The following is a 23,964-nucleotide window of genomic DNA, read 5'->3' as shown; positions in this document are numbered from 1 at the left end:
GTTATTGTGTATTAAGTCATTCTATGAAGACAGATTCCAGAGGCTGCTGGTGCGAGACGCAGAAGCCTTCCACCATGTGTGCCACAACTTTAAATAGAACTGGCCTAATAAAAGTCTGTTATTGCTCAAAGTTAAAAAGCAAAGCTCACACTCACTTGGTGTGAGATTTCAGACGGATTCTTCAGGAGAGTCTGGCTGTTTTTCCTTTCTGCCGCTCTGAGATAGGCTCATTTTGCCAAAGTGTTGAATGTAAATCCAATCACACGCTGCCACCTCTGCCAGAATTTCACCCAGGGAGGTGTCCTGGAGAAAGCATGAATCCAGTGTTCTTGCACGCTTTGAAGCTCATCAGACATTCAACATGTCTAAGCAAAAAGCTTGTTGAACCTCAGATACTTTGCATCTTTATCGCTTGATCTTTTGGGGTGTTCCCGCAAATCTGGTGGAAGATATCATATTGTGTTAACTGTTTTTCTTTGCCAGATTCTTTGCCAGTTTTATGTTAATTTCAGTTCAAATTGATGCCGAATCTTCACCGAATGAGTAAGTGTCTGTTTATGAGTCAAAAGAAATCACTGACATTCTTTTAGAAGGAGTAGATGATCAGATCGGTTAAATTGAGCAAAATGTTAATGAAGTTTGGCAGGCAGAGAGGCAGCTTAAACTCCAGAATTTTTGGATGCGCAATTTCTACATATTGCTCCTTTAAGAAAGTAAAGTAGGCCTACATTTTTTCTAAATATATCCTCACATGTTCTGGTCCTGTTTTTCCTGTTATTATATTTCCTTGGAAACTGGAAATGGTTTGATGGGTATTCCCTGTAATCCCATGTCCCGATGGTGAACATGACGCAAAAGATTTGAGTGGATTTACTTCACCCTCAACATGCAAATTAACTGATTACTCTGCTGAAATGAAAAGATTTCACTGCAGAGGTTTACCATTTTAAATTCTGGCGTGACTGACCCTTTAGTCTTGTTTTTGCGAAGTACTTTTGTTTTTTAATGATATTCTGGGTTTCTCTGTGTGGAAAAGTTCTAGTATTAGAGTGAAAAATCCAGGGAAAACACTCAAAAGCTTGATTTTTTTTTAGAATAAGAACTACAAGCACCTAACATAATCATAAAAAAATATCAGTCTCAGTAGCCACTTCTGGTCACACCCTGTATGTTTTACTGACATGTGGGTGCTTGCTGCGCATGGCTCCTTCCCGTCTCAAACAACAAACACCTGAGTGAGACTGTGACCCCGCCATGACCCTGCGGTTTGACCCCTGACCCCCCGGTGCTCTGACCTGCTTGTGTGGATTTCCTGCGGGCCTTCTTGATGTCTTCTTCAATCTTGTTGCTCAGTTTGATCTCCAGCTGCTGAGTCTTCAACTCCAGCTCCTTCTGTCTGTCGGCCAGAGCTTTACGGGCCTGTCGGAGATAAAGGACCCGAGTCAGACCTCACAGCTGCCCATCCAACAGCAGCCCTCTGATTATACTACTTAATGGTCTGCTTTTAAGTTTCAAGCAAGAAAACTTTCTAAAACAAATGTGTAGCGTTCTGGAAACAAACACCCAGCCTCTAATTAAAGTGATAAAAGTTTGCAGCCATTATAATGTTACAGTCTGCTTCCATTCATCGCGGGGATAATGCAGTCTGCTGCAAACTTTCTCAGCATTCATCCATCACCAAGTGTTAGAGCCGTCTTCTGACAGCCGACATGACCAGTAGTTTCTTATTTCCCGTCTTGTTTTAAAGGCTCAATTGTCCATCAGATGAGTTTATCAGAGACAAACTGTTTTGTTCCTGAACGCTGCTTGGATGACAGATGATGTGAGGGAGATTTGCCTTCAGGCTTCAGCTTTTCATTGTACATACACAAAAAGCAGGAAACATTCCATTGATGGGAAACAGGCATCTGCTTATGGAAGAGATGTGGAATTTTAATCACCAGCGACATGATTCCTGAAGTTCTGCTGCTGCGGAGTAAAAGGACAGGCCCTGTGTTGTACTAAGCTTGTTGTGGCGGCCGTGTGTGTTTGTGTTTACCTTCTCCACGGCTGCGTAGCGACCGACCAGCTGCTTCCGTAGGTCTGCGATGTGATGGTCGAACCTCTTCATGTCCTTTTTGAAGTTCTCCCTGAAGGACAGGAGAGGCTTTTCCACTTCACTCTGGAGCTGCTCGAAGCAAAAAGAAGCAAATATTCAACACTGACCAGCAGAAGATAATGAAAGGACAGTGTGATGTAAAAAGCCTACGCTCTCCTAAAGTATTTTTAACAGCCAAAAACTTTATCTAATAAAGTTTAGAGCTGGATTTTCCTAAAACTCATGCATAGACTCATAAAAATGATCCTTCTTAATCATAATTTATGACACACTAGAAGCGTGTGGTGGTGTCTGTATCTTCAGGGACCCTGCCCTCTGCCTGTTTCTCATTTTCTCGGCTTCAGCCTGTTTGACAACAGGTGTCTAGAAGACCTGGGTTGATGAACAATACCTTCGTCCATCGTGATGACTGGAGGTCACAATTCACTACTACATAGGTTTCAGTCTTTTCCAATTTTCAGCTATTATTTTCTAATATGTATAATGTGTTTAAAAGGAAAACCACTGAGGTTCAGTTAGAAGCTACAAAAGCACTGACTGAACGCACAGAGCTTTTTGTTTTCTGCTCTCCTGCACAGAAATGAGTCCCACAACACGTTTGAGGGGGAGAATGGGGGATATCATGGGTTGGCCGCTGTGGACGGCATGTCACTGCAAACCACTTGGACGTGGACCCAGCATGCTTTCACCCCACTCCGGAAATAGTCCATCTCAGGTGTGACTTTGCAGGGTATAAGTGGTTACAGAAATGCAAATCAGCGCAGCACGGCTTGACTCAGCACGGCCAGAAGCGCTAATGAAAAAGCTCTGCAAGTCTTTGAGAATATTATGGAGAGGATCCCAACAGAGATGTACCTTTTCAGACAGCAATTTCCGAGTAACTGAAGCCGTTATGTCGTGCTCTCCAAAGCCACCAGACTTCTTCGATAAAAACAATAATTTCGCTTTTAGGGAGCTATTATGTTGTTCATTTCTATATATACAGTCTATGGTCTACTGCTGCCTCCCTCAGTTTGTTTGTTTGTGGTGTTACTATGGTGTTTTAACACATTAGTTTCGATCTGATTCGTAACTCACGGGCCTTGTGTCCCCGAGAGTGAGGTCTGCAGCAGGCAAAGCTTTGCATTCTGAGGCAAAAAATAACATTGCTAGTATGAGCTTGTTTAGCTGACAGGCTCACACTGATGCTGAAATAAAGAGGGCCGGAGCTGTGTGCAGCTCCTCAGCTCATCACCATCACTTGAACAGTGTGACATGAGGACATCCAGTTTGCAACAAGACAAATGCAGGAAAGAATGCCGTGGAAAAGTCATTTTCGCTCAATTCTATTGCATTTCCCCACGTCAGGCCGTGATGGGGAAGAAGAAAAAATGAATGATTAGGAATAGTATACGGCTGAATTTCAATTTAGTGTCACTCAGTGAAGATGCATTGTGTTCACTCAGTAAAAGCAGGCGCAACTTTGATTACTTTCAGATTCCTGATAACGGAAAAGAATAGTCTGTCAGGCAGCTTTAAGTGTTGAATGACAATATAAATCCAGACACAGATACAGTAACTCTTCATGCATATTAAGTGGTGTTGAAGTAATGTTACTCCTTTTTCCAGCAGCAAGTCATGAAGGGAATTGTACTGTTTAAATTTCAGTAACGATAAAGTTATCAATCAAAAAGGGAAATCACTTTAATCCCCCCTCTATATATCTGATTTAATTACCCAGAAACCATAATTAGCTCCATCCCCTGTAGTTGCTTTCAACATTATGTCATCATCCCATCACACTGAGCTGGTTTAGATGAGAAATGGTTTGATTTTTAGAGCCAAATACCAACCAGAGCGTTAGATATCAGCATCGCTTTGTTTCTTTTTCAGATATTCCCTGATTTCTAAAGGTAAATGACGCGCAGTATGAAACCTCGCTGCTCCAAGTATGCGACAAGATAATATTATGTTTGAAATGAGTAACTTGTGAGTAGCGGGGCCCGTCACTGTTATTTGATCCTAATAAGCAATGTGGTGTTCCGGCCCAGCCGTCAGTGATGAATGAGATCTGCAGCTCCCTCCTGCAGTCATGCTGGAAACTATCATTCAGAGTTCATTTCCACTCAAATCCTTCCTTCTCCTGCAGGAACCTGGAACTGAGCCGCACATCTGTGCATCTCTGGAGGATAACATCACCGCCTCCATTTCCTCCATCGGTCCAGCTGTAATCCTGGCCTCTATCTTTTCGTCTGCCCTCTCTTGAATCTCAAGATGAACCCACATAGCACCTCACAAACCCAGTGGTGGAGGTGAAAACCCGAGTTCTTTGACTGAGGTTGAACCTTCAGACACAACTAGAGTGACAGAAAGATGGCGGGTGATAAACGTTGATTCAGTGTCATCTGTATGTGTATGTGCCTCAGCCCACAGAGCCATCAGGAAGCCCTTTACTGTACATAATTATATTTGAAGGCAGTGTGTCTGCCTCGTGAGTCACGCGCTGTAGGCTGCAGAGCCCACACTCAATATGGAATCCCATACTGTACGACTCAAGGTTCCAAACTCTGTGAAATGTTAATCATTAGCAGAGCTGCTGATTTATTTCTAATCTATATGTAAATTATACAGTATGAAAGCAATACTGCATCTGCTTGCTTGCTGTAATAAGGATGCACCAGTCCACTGGCTCAGACTGACATTGCTGACTGGATCCATCACTTAGGGTGTGACCAGTCCACACTAAATTCACTTTGTCAGTCTGAATCACAGTCAGAATGAGGTTAATTGTCAGGTTTTCACATACAAAGTATTTGCTTTGGTATTTTGGTTCACAAGAAACCAGGTGACGCTCAACAATAAGGCTTGCCCACTTGCCTGTGGCAAGTAAAATGACATGTCTGGCAAGTAAATCTGGCACTTCACTTGCCCAGAGTTAAACTACTTTAATAATCAATTAATCATTAAAGGACAAGGCATGCAAAAATGGCAGCAAATGCTGTTTTCAGCCTCTTTTATTTTCATATTAAAATGAATATATTTAGATTTAAGACAAAATGAGACATTTAAAGACCTGGGACAAGAACTGGGATGGACATTTTTCACTATTTTCTGACATTTTATAGATGTTGCAGCCCCAGATTAAACATGATGATTAACTTTAGTCTTAGTCTAAAAACAATTTTCACAGTGGGGCAAGTAAAAATTGACCTCAGGCAAGTAGATCTCTGACCCATTTGCCCAACTGCAGAAGTGAAGAAAAAAAACAAAGAAACTTCACTGAGCATTCGTATTCGGTTAAATTCAAATGGACTTTAATGGCATGGGAAAAACATTTTCATGCTTTCCTCAAACCTTATTTTCTTATATTCTGAGCTATTATTGTAATTATGAGCCTAAAAAGAGACGCGGACAGGATGGGAGACATCGGCCACTCACTGTTCCATCCCCGCCTCCAAAGTCTCAAAAGTCAGCATGACAAGCAACTGTTGAGCAGTTGCGAGTGCGTAGGGAAGGTCAGGCTCGTGCTGGTTACAGCCTCGTGCTTGCAGACAGCATTTGTGCGCGCAGAGCAGAAATGCTCCTTCATCAGGATGCTTTTCCACTCGCAGATACAGATCTGTGTGCTTGTATCAAGTGCACATGCCCTGGTTTTTATGTGCAATTAAATGCCAAAGAGGAGGAGGTGAGACCACCAGTCCCAACTGACGTCTTCCTCTATTGTGAGAAAGTCCAATATCCATTAGCGGAGTGTGGTCCTCAGGCCCAGAGTGTTTAGTTTGTCAGTCAGTTTTATGGGGGAGATTGTGTTGAACGCTGAGCTGCCATAATTATGTCAAGATACATTTTCTTTATAATAAGCAAATTGGAATGTGGGATGAGACAATGTTTTTTCTATTTTTGGTTTCTTGTTTTGCTGTTTACTTGTCAATCAAAACTTTTGAGCTGTTCTGTGTCAATGCCATGAAAAACTAATGAAAAGCTGATCCCCAGAAGACAAGGATTTACCCTGTTTTTGTTCAAACTTTGTCACAAATTCAAATCATTAAAATGTTAAACATTTCATGACTATCATAGCCCCCATTTATGCTCCACTGCATTCAGAGACTGAATACAAAGTGAATTTACAGATGCAGATGAAAGGAATCTGATCACATGCGGACAGCTCTAAGTATATGTGTGTATGCACGCACTGAGATCTGATCGTTCGGTCCACATTTAGATGTGGTCTTTGCCGCATGTGGCCACAATCTTTTAGCAGTGTTTTGGGCCACAATGAAGGACCACCTACACAACTGACTTCTTCTGCATAAATGGAAGTGGGCACTCATTCAAAAAGAAGCCAAGACAACAGTTATATGATGTTAAACACATGGTTAACAAACAAGTTTACGTAAAGATTGTGATTTGGGTAAAAATAATTACAGTACGTGATGGAAGTGGTGTAAGTTACATGACAGAGGCAAATGGCAAAGATCATGTATGTATGAAATTCAAGCAACTTAAAACCAGATGAAAGTTCTGTGTTTGACCCATCCATCCACCCCAACCCTACTGCTGAAGCTGACTTTCTTGCTGTTTAAATACTTCTCCAATCATAATTACTACGACCACTAGATGTCGCATTCTAACAAGTAAATATAGTTTACAATGAGGTGTTTTTGCAGACAACTTACAAGCACGATGAAGACGGACTGGTGTGAAACAATGAGAAGATGCAAAAACAACAGGCAAAATGGATTTTTGTGGAGTACGCACAAAACATGCTGCCTGAAATCCTCCGGCTGCTCCACCTCAACTCCCAGTAATTTACAGTTTCTGCTGCTAACTGTAGCTGCAGTTAGATAGCCGGCTCAGTTATCCCATACAGATAGGAGTCGTATTAGCAGCTGACTCTGCCTGGAATGAGTTTGGAGAACCAGGGGAGTGTTGGCGTTTACACCGCTAGCACAGGAGCTTTGGACTGCCAGGGGGAGGAGATTTAATAAGGCTTTATTTAAGCTTTATAAGCCAATAGGACCCTTGCCACATAAACAAAGCAAAAGCAAACACAGCATCCACACATGTGGATGGTGTGTACATTGCTAACTAGGCAGAGCTTAAGTCTGTACAGTTGGTACACTGGATGTTTAGGTATGAGCATCATGCAGCTGGCAGGTAATTAGGTGTAGAGAAGCGTGATGAATTACCTTAGAGGAGAACTTTAGATGAACCTCAGCTTCGTCTGCCAGGCTCTTCTTCAACTGGGCCCAAGCCTCCCCCAGAGTCCTGTGAACAGATAAGAAGGAGGGTGAGGGAGAGTGTGTGTGCTTAATATCTCACACAAGAAAGGACCACACACACTTTTACATAAAGACGTGCAGGGCGGGCAGAAAGTGTCAGACACACACAGATGGGGTTCAGCGGCAGAGCCAGTGCAAAAGTTCACGGATACACAAGTAACCAGTAAATCTGAGCGCTGAGCTGAGGTCCACAGCCAGTTCAACAGATGATTAGGATGCATGGGACATGAGATATGGCTCAACTTATTCTCACAGCTCTGACTTCAGCTTTCAAACACAGCTGGGGGCCATAACACCGAGAAGCCTTGTATTGTTTTGTAGATAAGCGTTAAAACGAAGTTAGCTGAAGCACATTACGTAATAATTATACACCACTTGTCTTTTTAATAGGCCGCACATTTGTTTTGATTCAAAGAAAGTGAATGATTCATAATGAGCTGTGACAGAAAATGGAATATTTCTTCAAGCTGAGGACTGTTAAACAATCATCCAGCAGGCAGGCAGTCCCGGCCACAAGGCTCCGGGTCCAGGACTGACGCTCTTTATGGGTAAGTGGGCTACTTCAAAGCGGCGCTCTGAATGGAAGACATGTGTGGAATTCCCTCAGACTGACATCCAAAACATTCCTGACACTGTCAGAGTAAAGTCTAGCACCTGCAGCTCTACGGCATCAAAAATGGGTCAACTTCAGTGTCACACACGTTCTGAATGTGATCGAGTGTTCATCCCATCTTCAGTAACAGTTTCCTGCTTTGAATCTACACTCAGATGTTCACACAAGTGACCTCACCGCTGAAATCATGAATATTTGTGTTCACTAATCCTGATGGCACCAAACGACGCAGAATACTTAGGTGGTACTTGGTGTATGAGAAACGCTGGTTTAGTAGATAAAATGCCCATGAATAAGAAAAAACTGCCCATCATCAGCTCTCAGAGCCCAAAAGAGCTTTTTTAATGTCATACATTATACAAGAGAATACATCTGAGAATCTGGGACCAGTGAATGTTTGCCATTTTTGCTTAATAAATAGCTTGAATGACACATTTTTTCAACTAATTTATTATTGAACTAGTCATCTGGGTACTAATTTGCACACCCTCATGCATCTTAATGCTTGCATTATTTTACTTTTACTTTATTTATTGTGTGCATGTTTACACATTTAGCTGTGCAAGCTGCAAAATGATTTCTGAACATCATATCATGAGCTCAAAATATTTCTCATTCCTTTTCTCCTTCCATACATTGCTGACACAGCACAATAAGGACAGTCAAATGACTTGCATTATGTATTACACTGCATTATACACATTATATAACAATGGGGGAAGATTTCGTTGTATGTAAATCACGCTCTCCTCACATCCTTTAAACCCCTCCTCTCTACGCCAAAACTGTGACAGAACGTTGAAACTGAAAATCACTGACACAGAGAAAAAAAAACCTGACAGCTTAACAAAAACTGTCACTGAGAAAAGACAGACATGAAGAAAACAGAATTACCGCCTCGCAGATGTTTGCCTCCACCAGCCAGTCAAGTTACAGTTTACATCCATGTCTGTCCAGACTCATAACATATGTGGTGAAGAAAGAAGAAATTTAATAAAATGTATTAGATATATTTTTTGGAGAAATGGAAGTTCTCACTCAATATGTGTGATTCCAGTGAGAAACATGCTGTCTTCATTTGCAGAGTATTTTTGCAGAGGAGTACAGAGGACTGATAGAGAGCTGAACATTATGATGTTAACGTTTATCCTATTAGATATTTTCAGAAATTGTGTCATAATTACTGTATGAAATCTTGATTTATGGCCAAAAACATGTTTTGTGAGGACACAGTGGCCTTTGACCACCATCATTCAGTCAATTCATTCTTGAATCCATATGGACATTTGTGCCAAATTTGAAGAAATTCCCTCAAGGCGTTCTTGAGATATTACGTTCACAAGAACGGGACTGATGCACGGACAACCAGAACACGTAATGTCCCCTGATTTTTTTATACCATCATCAAAATCATCATCACAACACAACACATCAGAATACAAAACCTATCACAATAAAACGAAATAACTTTTAATGTCTGTGTTTGATTTGCTGCCAGTAAAACTTTTTCCAATACAAGTGTTCCATTATTTTTCGATGCCAAAATTTAAAATCACTTTTCTCGCTTTATAAAAAATATAATTTCCTGGAAATCAGTGAATCTTTAATGATTGCTCTTTGAGTGATCATATCCTACTGCCCCGTCCATCAAATTAAACAGATTTTGAGGAGGCGTTTTTGGTGTCTTTAAAGGGAAAATTCACCACATTTTAAGTGGATGTCCAGTCAATATTGATGGTAAATATAGTCAAGTGAAGTAATAAATTCCTCAGTGTGCTATACTGAGAAAGCTGAGCTCTCTTGTTGCAAAATCTATTCTTCTTCCTGCATCCACTGATGTCACTGTGATGTCACTGGTGTTAAGGAAAAACTACGAGGTATTTCAGCTGTACCCCTCTGCGTAGTCAGGGGGTGTGCTAGCTAGCATTTTTGTGATCTTACCAATGTTTTCCCAGTAAAGTCATAGCTATAGACAAGAGTGGTGACACACAGTAACATGAGGACGGACATCAGCTCACACGCAATGCATTCTGGGAGATGTAGGCACTGTCGGGACAGCTCCAGGAGCATCAGAACTAAGTGAGAGTTCTTGGTCAATATAGCACACACTGAGGAAATTATTGCTTCAATTGACCACATTTACCATTAATGCGGACTGATCATCCACATAAAATGTGGTGAATTTTCCCTTTAATATAGTAAACTCAAGCCAGGCCTGATCAAAAGCCATTACGTCCTCCCCCTTGAAAATAAGAGGTCGAGCAAAGATAGCCATTTGTTTATTTCTCACGATTCCAAACTGCAAAAGTTGCACCACTCCGACTGTTGTTCACACTCAGCAGATTACACCTGGCATGTCTCTACAGTCTTACAGTCCCCAGTGACAGACAATCACTTGCCACCAACACACTGTATCTCTGGGAAAATTAATCTCCTGCCACGTCCCCCCCTCCCATTCAACAGAACTGATACAGTGCATGATTGGTAGCAATAAAAAGCGGTCACACGCCTCACGGCCACATCTCTACCAAACAAATGGTAAATTCAGGAATAAATAGACGGCTGGTTCTAGGCTGCGGCCGGTCGGACAGTAGGAACTGACCAACAAAACAGCGATTGTCCTGTCTGACAACAGAGCTGGCCTGAGGGAGAGAATAATGAAAGTATTGTGTTGCACTTTTCTGGGTGTGGGCAGACTGAGCCGGCTGGCATAATCTGGATTCTATATGGGACAATTCCATCCCACTCTCCCTTCTATTACCATGCTAATATGAAGGGGGGTTATCTTATATACAAGTAAACAGTGCAGGGGAGGGTAATAAGCCTTGCTAAACCTTGTTTGCCCCCGTCTCATCTGCAGAGTTCGCCCACTTTCTTGGTCTAATATAAATGTTTAGAACGTTAAATAAAGTGTACACGATAATCATTTTTGTGAGTTTAAGTTAGCCTATGTAACCTTTGCTGAATTCAGAAGTAGTGTCCAAATAGTGGAGAATTAGTGTAAAGTTGGCAAACTGACTTTCTGTTGGCTAGCACTAGCTAACATTAGCCACCATAAGCAACTGGTCATACCAGACCAAGTAAAACACAATCTATTTTTTTGAGCAAGAATGTGTTTTGTTGATCACATTTTTAATTAGTTATTTCTTTATCAAACATTATACATCAAATTACCACCAAAAGTACCTAGAACTTTTAGCCCCAGGAACTACTTTTGAGGGAACTAAAAGGTTCATTCGACCCATTATCATCTGTGTTTCCATCTCAGTCTTAAGACCCACAAAGATTAGGGAAATTAAAACAAAATAAAACAAAACAAACAAACAAACAAAACTGGTATGCTGATGAAGATTTTTGAAAAGGGCGGCTGAAATAAAATGCTGCAAGTGCTGAACCAATCAGAAATGATCAACACGCAAGCCACACCCCAAAAGGTCCTGTACTTTTGAAAAGTACTACCCACAGGAGCAGGGACTTTTTGGGAGGTTCCCTGTATCCTTGTGTCCTTGTCCTTAATTAAGACCCCAGTCCCTTCCATGGAAACCTACTGATTTCCACCAAAGGCTCCTGGTCCCTGGGGAACGTTCCTGCGGTGGAAACGTGACCACAGTCTTCACTTCTCGGACAACTGATTCTGAACTGAACCGTTATGCCTAATTATAACATTACGTTTTTACTGAGTAGAAATTTACGAACCACTAAATTAAAACCACCACACCAACTGCTGTAGTTTTTATGTAGATTAGTTGTTGCAAACTATTCACTCTTTGTTACCGGTGTAATTAGCTTGCTAGCTCTACAGAACACCTTGTCTCACTCTCCTCTTCTAAGCATGTAATGGGAACCTACAGAGACCTCGAAACAGCTTCCATAGAAGAGGACCTCTATAGATAAAAAAGGACTCATGATTCTTATTGTCAGGTGATTTTACATAAATGAAAACAGACTTCTAAATATTATGGTCCATTTCTGACATATTCTGCCAATAGATCCCTGTAATCTTACACACTGGACAAAACTTAATTTTTAAATGACTACCAGGTTAAGTTTAATATATCACTTTAGAAAAGTTTTTGAAAGTTATGTTCAAGTTTGTGACGCTACAGTGACATTTTGTCATGTTGCTACGCACGCTCACTGTGTCCTTGTGGAATCTGTTAATAAAGATGAGTTTAATAAAAATGGCGTACAAATCACAGCTTCTTCTCTTTGTGTGCGTCTTTAGCCGGCCGTGCCCCTCTCAGCTTCCTCTTCGTTTACTTTCCATGTTCCTGCGTCCCCTCGGAGAATCAGACAAAGGCTTACCCTCAGCGTGATATTCCCTCTGCTGTCAAACTGAAGAAAAGAGGAGTGGCTTAAAACTCTTTATCCCTGCAGGGCTTCCCTGTATTCCCTTTCCCCTACAACCCCCAGCACGCTCAACTAAATGTCTGCCTCCTCAAATCTCTCTGCCCTCATCCTCACACTCACCCCCCCACCTTCCTTCACTCCTCTCCTCCCTCCCTCCGTTCCTCTGCTCTCTCTTAATAGCTGAGTTATGCTGCAGGACAGAGATCAAAGCATCTAGTGATTTACAGGAAGGCCATACTGTTTCACAGCATCACTGACAGGGCCTCCAGACCCAGACTCACACCGGGACGTCTCGCCTGGTTGGCTGGCAAGCTCACTGAGGAGCTGTCTGCCCCGGCTGGCTAATTGGCCAACTAATTCAACATAGCGTTTATTTTCACCAACCAGAATCACCCAGAGCAGACTTTAAAGCTAGACGAGAATTGGTACAAATCATGTTCTACCGAAAAAAACTTTAAAATTTATTAATACCAACACTCTAATTACATTTTTTCCTAGAAATTTATTCTTTGAGGATTAATATCTAAGAAATATATGTAATTTATGAGATAAAACTTACTCTGTGCAAGTGTCCCAGACAATTCACAGCTTCAAACAATTTAAAAACGTGCTAAAAGCCTTCAAATTCTAAAACTAGCAACACCTACTAATAACATAGGTAAAAAGTATGCTATTATAATCATTTTTGTTTGGTTTTGTGTCACAGATTTCTGTCAACTCTCAGATTTTTATGGTTTAATCAAGCATAAAAAGGGTTAGCTATACCCTAAGGACCCCTGTTTCACTTCCTGGTTTAAAAAAGGCGGGAAAACTGCTCAGGCACTGGTCAGCTTTCTATTTTTGACAAATTCATTAAACAATATTTCTATCAGATGTGTCTCAACCATAACATGTCAACTTTGTAGTCCTGCTAGATCAAAGCTAAATAAGAATTATGGTTTAAAAATGTGTATTTTGATTAACATTAAAGGAACTTTGAGTAACTTTAAAAAATGAAATAGCTACTTGCTACGCCTTTGCTATGAAATGAAAAAGTATATCATTTTTCACACATTTGTTCACTTTTAATAAAAAAAAAAAATCATTATATTAATAAGTTTAATAGCCAAGAGTTTGATCTTTCAAAATATATTTTCCAGCATAACTGAGTAACAACTAAAATCCCCTCAAAATACAGTTTTGTCCCAGTTCTCAAGAACGAGCGTGTCTAAATGCCGAGACAACATATTCTTCCTCTTATAAATGAAGAGTTGAATTCATGAGCAATAAAACACACTCTTGCTCAGTTCAGTTGACTCAGGAGTTTTGCTGCTGCGGCCCCACTTGACCAGTGGCTAACGTTGCTAATGTTAGAAAACTTTTTGCTCATATCAGCTCCTGCAAATCAGGGTCTCTATGCAATTCATGATAGCCCCAGCTAGAATACATTACCCAGGGGCACCGCATGATGCAAGTAAGCTCATCTGTTTCTGCTCCTGCCTGCCTGCTTCTCTCTGTCTGCAGCTAAAGCTCCACTGTACATGACGTTGGTAATTTTATTGGCCTGTCACAGATATTATCAACAAAAATATAAATGCAGCACTTTTCTTTCTGCTTTTATGAGTTGAAGTAAGAGATATAAAGCTTCAATCCCTGCACACGTAAGGTTTATTTCTCTCAAATTATGTTGACAAATTTATTAAAACTTCAAGATAATTCATCCACCTGACAGCTGCGTCATATAGAGATGCTGATTAAGAATTATTGCACTCTAACGTGCAGTTTGATCTTTGAAAAAGACATTTTTTGGCACTGAACTATGGCTATTTCACATAAAGCTACAGATACCATTTTTTTCCCAGGATGGCAAAAATCATGACCTGCCCTACTCCGTCTCAGATTGCCGTACCTTGATATTCTTATACTAACCCAAACCTAAACCTAACCAACCCAACCAATGAAAACAACAAGTACTAGCTCATCGGAGGGCGAGAAGGGCGAGACTGTCGCTCTTTGAATCATCTCATTGTGCTCCTTTCTGCCATGCAACTGTTTATCTCGGGGTGCTGAACTACTAATACACACAAAGTGAATTGAAACACATTACTCTGCATTTTCTTTTGCAGATCTGTAAATTTGTTTCGCTATGCAAGTTTGTTGACAAACATAAAAGGCTGAAATGTTCTAGGCTTATACCATAATTGTGGCAACAATGATTGGAAAAATACAATTAAATCAGTAACTGCAATTATTTGAATGACAATTGTCAACTAAAACTTCCTGGTTATGACAGCGCTGTAACGTTAAGCTAATGTTTGAGTCTCTTCAAAAGGAAAACACAAATAATAATACAAAAGAGACAATAGAGTTTCAAATTCCTCCACACCAGAGCTGAATGCATAGTGGGACAAGCCCAGACAAGCTAATGTTAGCATTACTCCTAGCAACAAAGCACTTGTTGATCAGGATTAAAAAAAAGCAGCAGCTGCCACGATAACACTGGTCGAGATGAACAACTGAAGTCAGACTGTTTTTCAGAGGTAAATACGATGTTTTTGATCCTCACAACTTGCTGTCATGTTAGCACACAAAGCTCCTCACATAGAGGTGGTAACCAGCCAATGACACGAAGGTTCAGGTCACATGTTCAACTGGACATATGACAAGCACGCTTTTTAAGAACATTTGTTATTTTTCTTTTAGTTGTGCTTCTGTTACACGCTCCTTCAGAATTCAATTCATGACTGTCACTTGCACAGCCGCCGTCGTTAAGCAAAAGTTAGAGTGATTTTAAACGGAAAGAAGCAGAAACTGTATCGTCTGAAACTGTGCTTGAACCGGGGTCAACAGAAGAGAAAAAAAATCTGAGGAGGAAGATTTTTGTTTTGTTTTGCTTTTTTTTTTGCATTTTGAGAATAAAGTTGACATGTTGAACGTTATTCTGAACATTTTGACTTTATTCATATGATTCTGATTTAGTTTAGACTTTTTTTGACACATCAACTTTATTCTCAACAATTTGATTTAATTCTCGACATTTTGACTTTCCCTTAGACTTTACATTTCAACTTTATTCTTATGATTTTGAATTTGTTTTTGACTTAAAGTTTGACATTTAGATTTTATTTTCGACATTTTGGCTTTATTTTTTACTTTGTTTTTGATATTTCAACTATATTCTCAATATTTCACCTTTTTTTCGACTTTAGTTTTTGTCATTTTGACTTTATTCTCACCATTTTAACTTTGTTTTTCAATTTGTATTGACCTTTCAACATTTTGACTTAATATTCTCCTTTATTTTTGACATTTCAACTTTAGTCTGACATGTTCACTTTATTCTTGACAATTCAGCTTCTCAACATTTTTACCTTATTTTCAAGATTTCAACTTAATTCTCAATAGTTTGAATTTATTGTTGAAATTGCAAAAGTTCCATGAGACTTTTAAGCAGCTTTGTAAATGTTTTTTATGATAAAAAAAATATCTTTCGACTATATTTTAGGATTAATTGCTTGGTTGATAAAATGTTCAAAAACAAGGGCAGAGCCCAAAAGAGATTTTTTTAAAATTCAGTTTCCAACAAAAACAGTTAAGGGGCTGGGACCAGTGAATATTTGGCATCTTTGCTCAATAAATTACTTATGTGATAGATTTTTTTTAGCCAACTGATGAATCAACTAGTTGTCTGCCTGCTTATTTGCACAATCTGAAATGTTTTTTTTAATCTATTTATGCACTTCCCTCGACTGTCAGTCATGTGATACTGAATCTCTACCAGCTTCAGGGCTGTTGCTCTGCAGCTGAGCCCGACCTTTGACCTCACTGGGGAGAAATATGCCCTCTGTGGTGCAGTAAAGTATCACATTAATATTATTACAAAATCTACTGTGGGGGAAGGAGCCCAAAAACACATAATTTACAGCCTCTTCATCTCCAAAGCAGCTGCATAGTGGAAAGACTTCTCTTCCAAGTGTTGACGTGTATGTTTTTTTATTTTTTTAATGTTGATTCACATCTTCCAGGCAGCCACCATGTGTGTGACAAGCTGGTTTGTCTTCCTCCTGAAAACGCTTCAAGGAGGAAGGTCACACTCACCCTTCTTCCTGGCTCGCTAGAGGGATCTGGGAGAGCTTGGAGAGATTCTTGGCGTACTCCTCTTCTATCTTTATCCTAAGAGGGAAGTAGAGAGTTTCATTACCACACAGCCTTTATGCAATCTGACTGTTTCCATGTGTTTGCTGTGTTGTGCAACACAATGATGTACATGAATGAGCACAAAAAAGGGGAAATGGTTTGTTTGAATGACAACTGTATGGTTTTCATGGTAACCTGACGTTGAAGTGTTAAAAACAAAACAGGGGATTTGCAGATAAAAAAAAAAGCTGATACCTTTCTCGTATGAACTCGGCCATCTCTTTCTGCATCTGTTTCCCCTTCAGCTGCTTCTGCAGCAAAACCTCAAATCCTGTGATGCAGCCGTTGCCCTGGGTGTCCTTCTTATCAGTCTACGAGATAAACACAGCAAGCACACGTGAAAAAACGCATTAAACAAACAAACACTTAGCAACAAACATGAGAAGATCACACCTCGACCAAGAGGCTGAGTGAAACACACCGCCCTCTGCACGCTCCCACAAATGCATCAGATAAAGGCTGAATTAACAGAAGCAATCAGACAAGTCCTCCTCTGATATGATGGATATGATGTAGCTGGCTTGAATGAATCATGTATTTATGTTGTAAAAAAATCAATAAGTTCATATAAAATTTATAATTGGCTGTTTTATCAGCTCATTGATTGGTTAAAGGGTCACTTTACATCATTTGCATGCACCTGGATACTGTCAAATGATTTTGCAATTATAAGCTGGTCATTTTAAAGCTGCAATGATCAATATTTTTATGTCAATAATTGTCTGCATTTTCCAGCTCTACAGACTGTTTTAGCTTCTTTCAGCTCACTTTTTTACTTTTAGTGGCCCACGACTTCGCTATTTTGGTTCAGTCTCAGAATTTTCATTAACCTTCAGCTGTTTTCAGAGAAAAATCTCTGATAAACCCACTGAACACCACCTGTACGCACCAAATGATGTCTGCTAAACATAGCAGAGCATTTAGCAACAAATGAGATACATTTTTTTTACGAGCTGGAGACAAAAACAGCTAAAAAAAAGTGCATATGAGCCAAAGATATGATTTAAAATGAGTGCTGATGTTGTTCTAAGTCTCAACAAACAGCGGACAGGTTGCCTGATTAACATAGTTGAGCATTCAGCAGTTATAAAGACATCAATCTGTAAAGAGTTGGTTGAGACCGAAACAGAGCTAAAAGGAGACTGAATATTGGACTACATTTGTGCACATGTGCACAAAAATACAACTCAAAATGAATGCTAATAGTCAGTTTGAAAATTTCTTGCTAAAATGTCAGCCGTAACAAACTTTAGTGGGTGATATTATGTCATTGCTGTGTTTTCCACTACAAACAGAACCCTCTCAATGCAGGAAGGAATCTTATCTGATTGTCATTATCGACATTGCCTGAAACCGCTGTGACATCATCTTCAGTGCGCCGCAAACACACAAAAACAATGGTGGGAGTGGCTGTTTCAGAAAATGCTGAATTTAGTAAGACAAACACAGAACTTTCACCCAGAAAACAGGGTTTTGAGTGCTGTCTGAAACGAAAAGTCAAGGTGGAGTTACTAAAGTTTTTTTACACACGACATCCATCACATGAGTTACGATACTTCTGTCATGTGACATACTGTAAGTACTTATTTTAACCCAAGCATGATGTTTTCCTGAACCTAACCAAGTTTTTGTACTTAAATCTAACCAAACCAAATGTTTTACAATGTTAACCACATGAGTAATGTCACATTACTTATATCACGTGGTTTACATAACATAATTGAGGTGCGGTAAGCAATATTTTTTTTCCCAGGGTGGCAAAGTCAAGACTTTACCCTGATATTCTTACCCAGTCACACTCCTCAAACCTAAATTTACAAGAACCTACCCAACCCAAATGACCAAAACCAATGAAGACAACAACTGCTAGCCAATCAGAGCTGGAGTAAAACAGGTCATGAACGCTTCTAGTACTCTCCACCGGTCACGTATGTCATTTTGGGAGTCACTGGTAATTGACTGATTCTGTAGTTGACTCAAACTTAAGCCGTACCATGAAGTAGAAACATGGCATTATTTAGCTTTAAGGTTTTCCTTTCCTTTCCACAAATGCTTCGAAATTTTACAGTTAACCAGTGGAAAAAACTCCTAGAAACTACATCAGTACCAGTTTTTATTTAGTTAAATGATTGTAAATGCCACTATGAGTTCTGATTTTTCATTTCATGCCTCTGTGCTGTTGTCATACTCTTTCTTTCTTGTTTCTCCTGGACTCAAATCTCAGAATTGAAGCTAAACTAATCAAATCTCTCTAATGCCAATTATGGGTTTCTTGTTTATGTGATGTTTAAAAATCTGATTAATGCAGAGAGGAAACTGTAAACTGGCTACTTAAGTGCATGTAAACACACTGATTACAAATCTCATAAACGTACATTAGTCAAAGTACTGAAAACATGATTCATCAAAGCTGACTTAATTTCCCTGGCTCCACTTTCCCCACTCACTCTTACTTTCCGCTGTGTCACCTCAGTGTGTGCAGTATGACCACAGTGTGTTAGCCCCGCACACCACACCTGGTAGAGATTACACCGCAGGGGTGGAAGATGTCCGAACAGAGCGGCCGGGGCCAGCTGGCTCGCTGCACTCCGGCCAGTTACGTGTAATGTATTATCCGACCGCGCTGTCTGGAGGATCTTATTAAAGCCGATGCTGATTCTCAGCGTGCGGCACAGCCAGTATGTGATAAAAGTGGAGTCATGTTGAAAGATGAAAAGGATTCGGTGTTGTTTCTGTTCTCATACAAGACTCGCGGGGATGTTCATTTGGTGATTTACTGGGGAGAGCAGCAATGTTAATAGAGGGAGAATCAGCTTTTGAAAGGGATTGTGTCTCCTTCTTTGAATGCTAGTTATTCACGTTCAAGCATTTTCTCAGACAGCGCTCTCGTCTTATAGGCTACTTCTTCCATTTTCAATGCAGGGCATAAGCTAAACAGTGAGTTTTTCATCATAAAATGTTAGCACCTGGTGAAGTCATGAAATGGTTCACCCAACCCAACGCTGCTTTTTCTCATTTTTTGCTCACTTATTTACAGACTTTTATCAGTGCTTCTTGGCATCTGGAATATTGTACTTCTAGGCCAGTGGTTGCCTACCAACTGAGCCTTTTTTTTTTTTGTAAATAAACTGGACAGGGACTGACACAGCCTCTGAGACACCAGTTCGACAGCAGGGAATACTGTACCGAGGTGGTTTTCTTGCCAAGTTTGGCTCCTGGCACACTGGGGCTGAGTCAACTAATAGTACCGCTAGCTGCACAGCCAAACAAGCTAACTAGCTAATGGCAGCTACAATTAGCAGCAGTTAGCTGTTATTTTAGCAACCAATAAAGCTATCTGTCCAACAGGAAACAATGTAACACACCTTGGTACTATATTCCCTGTTGTCAAACTGGCCTTGTAACATTTCAGTTAATTTAACTAATGAAAAATCCAATACGTGCCATTGTGGCTGAGGTCGAGAAACATATTCATGACACAGTTATAATGGTCTCACCACAGCCAATGTCAAAACCAGCCACATACACATTTATGACAGTATGTTTCCTATCCTGCCTTGAGTGATATAAACAATCTGAATCCATGAAAATCTGAAAAGTTATGCTACATTAGCTACTAACAGTTTCTGTTTGCACTCTAACAATGGATGTACAGACAAAAATCACAAGCCTTATTTTTAAAATATAAAATGTTGAAATCAACGTGAGGCACCACCTCAAGTAACATGTAACACCTTTTTAAGAAACTAACACAACTGTAAAGTTGCACAGATTCCAGCAGTATGTGTCTGATGCAAGTTGCCGGAGCAATTTTTTGATATCACGGTGCAGGTTTGATCAGTTTTCGCTATGGGGCAGTAGAATTTAAAGCATCTTGAGGTGAATTTACCCAGAAGTAGTCACAGTAGCTCCACTCGTTTGGTTTCAGCAGCTGTTGCTCCGGCATGCACGCGAGAGATGGGAACGTCACACAGTTAATCTGAGAGAGAGAGAGAGAGGGACACGGAGTCAGAGACAGAGACACAGAGAACACCACAAGGAGGGCAGTTTAATGGGGCAGTTTATAACATCATGACAGACAACTCTGCTTTGATGCCACTGTACTGTAAAGCAGCATTATTACTGCTCCATGGGTTGACAGTTTTTGGAAGCACACACACACACGCACACACACACACACACACACACACACACACACACACACACACACACACACACAGAGACTTCTGCTGGGGTATTCAAGGTAGTCTGCACTCAGTTGCTTTGGCAACACTCTCATCTGTGCAGCTCAGAGAACACACCAAAGTAAAGAAGACATTTCCGATCGACCCAGCATTGTTCATTCACTTTTCTCTATTCGCCCCGTCCTCCGGGACACTATTGTCAATACGGAGCCTTTGTGGCTCTCAGCCTTTTTGGGATTCAGCGTTCAGCTCTCTGCCACAACACTCCAAACTTCTGCTTTGGCCCAGAGCAATCAGCGAAAATGGATTCCCAAAGATTGCCTTTAATTATCTTAGTGCAGTTAATTGTGTGCAGCTCGTTCTCCCAGCAGCAGTGGTGTCGAGTGTGCTGGCTGCACGACTCCCTGCTGTGAGCTGCTGGGTCCTACGCAATGCATGTCACTCTGGTACTTTCTGTGCTGCAGTGCTTTTATGTTTTCCCTTAGCACTAGAATGTAGGCCTGTACAACATAACTGGAAAATGTATCACAATAGTGAAGTTTTTCGGTCAATATCAATAATTATTGATCATTTAGGTCATGACTGATGACATGTTGTGTGCACTAAAGAGTGGGAGTGGTGAAAAGATAAGTTTGACCTGGAGAAAATCACAGTATTTTTGATCAAATACCTTAATTTTGATATTTATCGATATGGCAACAATATTGTAGGGATGACTATTGGTGTTTTCACACAGATTTAACATGAGATTTTTTGATAAATAATCATTAGTATTGTGAATGTGATGACTAAGTCTGTAAAGGGAAACAATAGAAAAGCTAGAACAGTCTGGTAAGTTCAGAAAATGACATCACTTTAATGTAATGCAGCCTGTAAAAAGCAAGACAACACTTTTGTCATATAACAGTATAACGATATCTAAAACCTAACACGATATCTAATATAATAGATAATAGATATAATATCGCCCTACCAGAATGGCCAGGGTGATCATTTCGGACATTTTCAAATGTAGCTGTGTAATAACTTTGCCAAATTAAAAAAACACAATGCTGCTGGTGCCTGACTTTCCATAGAAGTGTCTGTGTTTTCATTTTAAATGTTTTTCTTAAATATAAATTTCACAAAAGGCAGAGAAGATATGATCATTTTGACCTATTTCAGCCACAAACACTCATCACTGTACAGAAATTGTAGCAGTTATATTGTCACTTTTTTGCACGGTTGCTGATGCATCTTGGTTACTTAGCAACTAAGGTTGTTTCTGTCAAAGAAACCATGCAAGTTGTTGTGGATTAAATTATCTAGAGTAAAGCACAAATAATTGGACTAAATAGTCCTCATAAGAGGAATAATTGAAGAATATAAGGAACAAAATAAAATAGGGGAGACAGGGGATGGTCGTAACACTTTTTGTTCCATAACTTGTTGAATTTTTGCATTAGGGCCAGTTTTCTTTTAATTTTTTTACACAATTTAAGTAATACAAAAATATGACAAAGATAACAAACAGCGGCAGAAAGGAGGCAGTGCAGAGAAAATGTACGTGGAACAAAACCCATTGACACCTGTTGGATATATGACATTATACATATTATACAACTGGGTATGCTTCCATTTGCTTTAATGGAGGAAATTTGTTATAAATATTAAGATAAAATGTTTAAGAATCTTGCAAATCCATAAAATGTTTTCTCGTTCGGAGTAATTCCAGATAAATGTAAAATTTAACTGGGATCACTGATAGTTATTAGCCTGCAGAAAAATACTGCTATGAATACATGCCATCATTATGGCTTACTCTATGTGTTGACATGCGTATTGATAAACGCATAATTAAAAATTAACATGTTGGTGTTATTTCTTTTTTTTTTTTTTTGCAAGATATGCTAACAGAATAAATACCCTCATCTCTTAATTGGGTATTTATTCTGAGAGATTATAGAGGTTGGGATTCAAACGGTCAAAGTGACCGCTCACAGCAGTTCTGGTAGTTGTGGAATTGTGGCACTTCTAGTGTTACTCCTCCAGGGTGTCAGGGGAGGTAGAAGACTATCACCTCTAACCTCTCTGCTGTACGAAATGCAGTCACACAGGATCATAAAGTTCTCTGACATGACAGCTGCTTTGGAAACAACCGCACAAGTCAGGATTTGACAAGTCATCGCTCCCAGGTTTAGCAGAACAAACACTCCGTTTTGCCATGAAAATGCAAAACTTGCTCTGAAAGATTCTTCAGCTGCCAGTTCAATTTTCTACAAAAAGGAAAGAAGAAAAGAAATGGAGAAACAAAAGGGAAAGAAAGAAACCGCACGTCTCAAAAAGGGACTAAATTAAAAGCCACGTCTCCGCAATAAAGAGATACAAACAGAGCCCAGGTTTAGCAGAGACTCCAGGGCAAACAAAGGGGGCTTTATCTTTTCTCACATTCATTCCAATTAACCTCAGGAGGTAAACAGCCTGCAGCGAGGATGCACTGCTTCTATTTAAAAAACTTCAGTGGAACCAGAGAGCAGCCTCGTCTAAAGCCAGAGCCTCGCCTCCCAGAGCAAATCGACAAGTACGGTTCTGCTGATGACTTTTCCAGGACCAATATTCAGATTGAAATGCAAGAAATAAGGCCTCTAATTCAACCTTATCTTGGCTTATGAAGCTTATAATTTGTTTGAGGGAGTGGCTGACTATTTAATCACTGCTGAGGTCCAGAGGTTGACAGCTAGCAGGGCTTTAAACTGACCCCCTCTTCCTTTGGTGAAGATGAGGGCAACAGTCTCCAGTGAAGGGCTTAGTTTGTTTGCACTCACCCCCTCACTCTGCTTCCAGCACTTTCCTTGCTGACCTTTGTTGACCTCGATCAATTGAAATTCACTAAACCCCTCCTCCGAACTGTGACTGTCCAATATTAGCTTAACACTCGTAACAAGGCATGGCAGGACTGCCAGGCTTTGGATGAAAGAGAGAAAGAGTTACAGCGTTTATCTGCACTCACATAAGCTGCAAATGTTAGCATGTCCAGGTAGCTAGCCTACATATCACAACAGTAAACTCTTTGCCTTGGAGGTAACTTCTGAGTTGCCTCTAGTATTTAGCATGTTATTAGCTAACTTCATCATTTTGCATGGTTAAAAGTTATATTAGAAAATCAAAAACACACAAGTGAACTTCCAAGGAATGAGTTACAGTGTGTTTATCTACTCCAACATAAGCTATGAATGTTAGCATGTCTGGACAACCAGCTCACTACTCAAAACAGTAGCCTAGCGTTACCTCCAAGGCAAAGAG

At 40.1% G+C, this 23,964-nt stretch overlaps 1 protein-coding gene across 1 annotated transcript in view; it reads right to left on the bottom strand.

The window, feature by feature from the left end:
• Positions 1-23,964, bottom strand: part of gas7b (growth arrest-specific 7b) — a 95,821-nt gene that overhangs the window by 17,481 nt on the left and 54,376 nt on the right. Inside the window, exons 6-11 of the mRNA XM_084741438.1 lie at positions 20,388-20,477; positions 16,694-16,809; positions 16,400-16,474; positions 7,267-7,345; positions 2,039-2,167; positions 1,296-1,419 (exon numbers count right to left, since the gene is read on the bottom strand). Of these exons, the coding sequence (XP_084597564.1) occupies positions 1,296-1,419; positions 2,039-2,167; positions 7,267-7,345; positions 16,400-16,474; positions 16,694-16,809; positions 20,388-20,477 (613 nt within the window). The remainder of the gene's footprint in view (positions 1-1,295; positions 1,420-2,038; positions 2,168-7,266; positions 7,346-16,399; positions 16,475-16,693; positions 16,810-20,387; positions 20,478-23,964) is intronic.

The sequence above is a fragment of the Lutjanus erythropterus genome, chromosome 17 (genome assembly GCF_056507025.1).
Source record: "Lutjanus erythropterus isolate fLutEry1 chromosome 17, fLutEry1.hap2, whole genome shotgun sequence".
In the NCBI taxonomy this organism is placed as follows: Eukaryota; Metazoa; Chordata; class Actinopteri; order Lutjaniformes; family Lutjanidae; genus Lutjanus; species Lutjanus erythropterus.
Note: the sequence above shows the minus strand (reverse complement) of the source record. Positions and strands in the feature narration are given on the sequence as shown.